This window comes from Salmo salar, chromosome ssa17 (assembly GCF_905237065.1).
Source record: "Salmo salar chromosome ssa17, Ssal_v3.1, whole genome shotgun sequence".
NCBI classification, from domain to species: Eukaryota; Metazoa; Chordata; class Actinopteri; order Salmoniformes; family Salmonidae; genus Salmo; species Salmo salar.
Genome location: NC_059458.1, coordinates 48574901 through 48580871, shown reverse-complemented (window position 1 = coordinate 48580871; position 5971 = coordinate 48574901). Strand labels below are relative to the sequence as shown.

General features: G+C 41.0%; 1 protein-coding gene across 1 annotated transcript; it reads right to left on the bottom strand.

Annotated features, from left to right (window-relative positions):
• Positions 1 to 1003: 1003 nt before the first annotated feature.
• pim3 (Serine/threonine-protein kinase Pim-3) lies at positions 1004 to 5436 on the bottom strand. The gene is given in 6 exon segments (NM_001139867.1): positions 1004 to 2657; positions 2842 to 3018; positions 3902 to 4265; positions 4381 to 4431; positions 4583 to 4692; positions 5023 to 5436. Coding segments are annotated over 6 exon segments (987 nt in total). The 5' UTR covers positions 5111 to 5436; the 3' UTR covers positions 1004 to 2460.
• Positions 5437 to 5971: the final 535 nt, after the last annotated feature.

Sequence of the window (5971 nt, the reverse complement as noted above, 5' to 3'; positions counted from 1 at the left end):
GTTGTGAGTGTGATGATGCATGTCCCTGGCTCCTGCCTCATTCCTGCCTCATTCCTACCCAGTCCTTCTCTGTGTACAGCTAATACAGCCACGTCACATACACTGAGCATACAAAACATTTCGAACACCTGCTCTTTCCATGACACCAGGTGAAAGCTATGATCCCTTATTGTCACTTGTTAAATCCACTTCAATCAGTGTCGATGAAGGGCAGGAGACAGGTTAAATTATTTTTAAACCTTGAGACAATTGAGACATGGATTGTGTATGTGTGCCATTCAGAGTGTGAATGGACAAGACAAAAGATTTAAGTGCCTACGAATGGGATATGGTAGTATGTGCTATGCGTACTGGTTTGTGTCAAGAACTGCACCGCTGCTGGGTTTTTCATGCTCAACAGTTTCCTGTGAGTGTCAATGGTCCACCACCAAAAGGACATCCAGCCAACTTGACAACTGTGGGAAGCATTGGAGTCAGACAATGGGAGGTGCACAGTAATACATAGAGCCACGGCTACATGGAACTCTATTCCACATCAGGTAACTGATGCAAGCAATAGAATCGTATTGAAAAAACAGATAAAAATACACCTTATGGAACAGCGGGGACTGAGAAAAGACACACAGGCACCTGGATGTTGTATTGTAAGTATGTGGTGGTGGAGTGGTGGCCTGAGGGCACACAATGAATGTGTTGGGGAAGGTGTTATGAAATGTAATGTCAAGTAGTATTTTAAACTATATGTAACAGTCTTATGTTGCTGGACGCCAGGAAGAGTAGCTGCTGGAGATCCATAATAAATAGAAATATAAACATGGGCCAGCATCCCTGTGGATTGCTTGACACCTTATAGAGTCCATGCCCGACAAATTGAGGTTGTTCTGACTGTATATAGATATATGCAAACATCCTTACCCATTTAACAATGTTTGGTTTATAGAGTTTCATCAATGACTGTATGAGGAATTTTTAGCAGTAGGTCAATAAGACGACACAAGTATGATTTATGTACAAAGGGATTTAATTGAAATGTTTGTATAAAAAAAAAAAATTGCATCACCAGATCTCTATCATTCATGTCATACAGCTAAACTGAAAGAGAATATCTAACACCAGGCAAGCCACAGATTCATCATAGTCACTAACTAGAATAGCCTTATCCAACCCAATAGCCATGTGCGTCCATGGAGTTCAATGCATGGAGACAGCACACGTGTAATATACCCCAAAAAGCAGATGTACTTTTAGATTAATTCAATCCAACATTACATGACTATAAAAAGGAGTTCAATCACATTCATAGCTCTTCCAAATGTAAGTAAACCTTGTTTTATTCCCTTTCGACAACTTCAGTGCATCCATCCACAATCTAAAAAAAATGAAGTAAAAATATCATTACAGGAATGCAAAAAAGGCCATGTAAAGATATGCAAATTCTGGAATTTCTCACCTTCTCTTAAACATCTACAATAAATAAAATGAGCCAAACAAGTGTGGAATGTCTACACGTTCTGAATAAATTAAAAGCATGGGGAAAAAAAAACGGCACAATATTTGTATTGTAAAAGACAACTGAGACCATGAATATTGCATTGATTGTGCATTTCACACTTAAGCCATGATACACCAGTCCAGGGCAAGAGCAATGTAGTGCCAGTAGTGAGATGGGGAAAGGCAAAACATTCAATTAAAATACATTTCCAAGGGGCTAAACACAGAGATAATGTAGTTTTAGTATACATTCAGAAATGAAAGGATCCAATTTTGAGAAATCCAAACAACTCGAGGCTGTAGTATGAGTGAGCAGCTTAGTAAGGAGGCGCAGTGTGAGTGAGTTGCATTTCAAGTATTCCATGGTCAACAGTCAACTCCCACCTTCATCCTCTATTTTATGATCCCGAAGAATGCTGGGTGGTGTTGTTTACCACACTCTTATGGAGGAAGACAACTAATCTCCATCATGACAGGGTGGGATACGTACAAACCAGCCCGAAAGGGTTATAACAACAAAAAGTTATGAAAAGCCCCCCGAGAAGCAGCTTTCAAAAAGGCACTCCAAATCAAAAACATTTAAATATAAAGCATTCTCCAAGCTCTATGAGAGCAGCTATGTCTGAATAAGGGGCTTTAAACCAGATGCATAAATCAGCCTTGTTATAACAAATTAGAAAATAATAAAGTCCAAAATAAATAGTCACTGGTAAAGACCGCCCAAACAGCAAATGTTCCACATTAGGAAACAATTCATGAGTTATAAAAAATAAACAAAAGATAAAGGAAGAACAAACCATGATAAATTATAATAATTCCCTACAAAAGGAAACCAAAAATAATTCTGCCAGCCCAAGCCATGGTGGGGCATAAGGACCAGAGCCCTTTTAAGTCCAGTTTAAACCCCCCCCCCCACCACCACCTCATGTCCATTCACTCCTTTTCTCCTCTCATCCCCTCTTCTCTCTTTCATAGGCTCTCCTTGCTGGAGCTTGTGCTAGATGTGTCCGTGTCGATGGTCCTCAGCCGGATGTCCCCATCCTCAGGCTTGGAGGACATCGACACTTCCCCAGCCAAGCGCATCCACGGGTGGTCAAGAATCTGTTCTAGAGTAGGCCTGTCTGAGGGCCGTAACGACAGGCACCACTTGATCAGTTGCTGGCACTCTGGAAGGAGGGAGAGAAAAGGGGAAAACATGGATTAGTATTTTATGGGACAATCTCAAGAGAGAGATGGAGGGTTATAGGAACACACATGCAGGAAGAAATGAAATAGAAAATAGTGTTAAGAAATATGTTTTAAGACTAGTGTTTTTATGAATGTAGGTTGTATATTGGAGGTAGTACACACCATTAGACACTCTCCTCCTGAAGTACAGTCTCCCCTGGAGGATTTCCTCATCTTGCTCAAAGGGGATGTCTCCACAGACCATGTCGTACAGCAGCACCCCTAGTGACCACACCGTAGCCGAGCGCCCGTGGTATCTATGGAAGCGGATCCACTCTGGCGGACTATATACTCTTGTACCTGGGGAAGAAAAGGCTGATTAGTGACATTTTTACGTTTATAATAGCATCAAAACAGTTTATTTGGGACATTTGTGACAATAATAATAATATAAATAGGCCTATATTGCAATACTGTATGATTTGGAAAGTTTATAAATGATGGATATTTAAAAATAGTCAGATAATGTCTCTATAAAGGCTGAACAAGGCAAGTGTAATTCCATCTAAAACAAGATTGTTATACTGGTGTTATAATGGCTTTTTCTTTTCCACAACAAATCTCTATGAAACTGGGTGACCCGCCTCACTCCCCTCCCTCCAGGCATGAGTAACTTGGATACCAAACAAAAACTCGAGTGCGCAATGTGAGCCATCACATGACTCAGTCCAAGCTCAGGTTTCACAACAAACAGATGTTACGTGGCAGCTGGCCCAATAGCCATTACCTAAAGGCTTTGAAATGAGCGTTTCTTAACACAGGTTTTTGTTATGTTGATAATTGTCTATTTTACTACACTAGTGTGTTAAATTGACTAATATGACATATTTCTAAAGGTACTTTAAATGAACTACATAGGGATAATCAAAATGAATAAGGATCGGCCTATAAACGTTGCTGATAACATCACCACCCGAGGGAAAACTCTTTATGAGGTACCAAAAACAAACCACTGCGTCACAGCGTCGTGTGGACACACCAGCCAATACAGAGGAGAGGGGGGATATTATATAATCAGATGATCTAATAAGGCGAGTAGGTATCTATACTAAAACAAACAAATATAGCTGAAAGCAAGTCATGGGTCAGTGCAGACTATAACGCACCTTCAAAAACACAACAAACCCTGAAAATACAACGGAGCCACTGCTGGCAACGCATTGAGTAAAGGTAGAGTTCATACCGTCAAAGTCAGTGTAGACCGTGTCCTTGAGAATCGCCCCTGAACCAAAGTCAATAAGCGTGAGCTCCCCAGTGCGTAGGTCTACAAGCAGATTTTCATCTTTGATATCTCTGTGAACTACCCCGCTGCTGTAGCAGTGGCGGACAGCCTCCAAAACCTGACGGAAAAATCCCCTTGCTGTCTCCTCATCCAAAGCGCCCTTCTCCGTTATGAAATCGAAAAGATCCTTGACCAGCTCCGGTCGTTCCATAACAATCAACCAGCCGTCTGGTCGCTCATACCAATCCAGGAGTTTTATAACCCCCCGAAACGACGAACTGACTTTCTTCAATAAAATAATCTCCAAAGGCACCATCACACCATTCTGTAAGAAAATATGAATCACAAATGAGTTGAGTGACCTAGAATCAATTCAATTATCAAAAAACAACAACTGACATGGGTGAAAAACCTAAACAAACCCGAGTGGTGATACTTACAATAGTTCCCCATTCGGTCACCCGCTCCTTCGGCACATGTTTCACTGCGACCTAATTTCGGGAGAGAAAAAAACATACACATCAGATACATTGTAGCCAGACGTGAAGAGATAGATCGCAGCAACAACGAAGTAAGTTAGTAAATAACTATGAGATGCCTTGATGGCGCCATGTGCCGAGATCAAAGCACTCCTGTTCTTACCAGTGCGTCATCCGAGAGCCGACTACCGGCGTAGACTGTGCCGAATCCACCGCTACCCAGCACGGATCCCACGGTGTAAACCTTTTCGAATGGCTCCTTTTCCACTTTAACTGGAGAAACATCAAATTGAGAGAAGATAAGCATACACGAGTCTCGTCTCGTCTTTCACAGTGCAAGATAGTCAACAACTGCGACTCGATTGCCTAACGTTAGCTTTTCCAGACCTAGCTAACGTTAGTTATGTTAATCACAGTTGGCGTGCATATCGACAGTACGAATCCCTTTAAAATAGTTCCATGCAAGGATTTTAGAGTTAGTTAGTAAAATACAATTATTTCATTATTGGAAGCATGAATGACTAACATAAATCTAGTTAAATAAACAGTCCATATTTTCGGGCTATGTAAAGCACGAAGAATGACAGCGAGTTCGAATCATACCTGTCTGGAGCTGTATTTTCACCGGTAAATGGTCCATGCTCGAAGGGTGGCAAATGTGCGAGAATGAGCCAAACTTTGACAACAACATATTCGAACGGAAGACTAACTAAATTCGTGGTTATCTGAAAAGGTAGATTGTGATCCAATCCTATGTAAATATGATTGAAAAGGTTAGCGCTGGTAACGGCTAGCTAATAAATCCAGTGTGCCAACTCCACCCGCCCAGTCGATGTCTCAAATAAAATGCCGCATCGTCCTTTTCCAGATTGAAACGCTGCGTATAACGAGAATCCTGTATCTTAATTCATGCACTTTGAAGATGACAGTTTTCTTGAAGTACTGAAAACAGTAGACTTGCAGAGCGGTTATCTATTAGCAATCGCAGAAGATGGTAAGAAATCCAAAAGACTGTGTCGATATTACGGAATGTATTTGCTGTCTGAGCTTTGTCACGATCTTTCCCTACCTTTTCTATAACGCCAATGTTTTTTTTTTTAACGAGTGGAGGATGGTTGTATCCCTCCGCCCCGAAAGACTACTCGGTATTTTCCTGGATTTTGTTGTTATATCCGGCAATAATTCATTGAAATATAGAGATAGAGGAATTAATGAAGATTTATACAATATAAAAATAACCATTGTGTAATTTCTCAGATATAATGATATGTATACACGTACTACTTTCTCATAGTATGAGACGCCCAAGGATCTCTTGTCTGGAGGCTTTGCGCTGTGTTCTCTAGGAACCTGGAGGACTTAACCAATGAGATGGTTTATACAATTACCATGTTTTCGATTTGGACCAATCAAATGCTCATTATCATGAAAGGGTGATTTGCGCCCACGTGGTGGGAATTCCGAGAGCCCTTCCCATTTGCTCTGGGACGCAATGGGCGCGTTCGAGGGGACCAATCAATCAATCAATCAATCAATCAATCAATCAATCAAT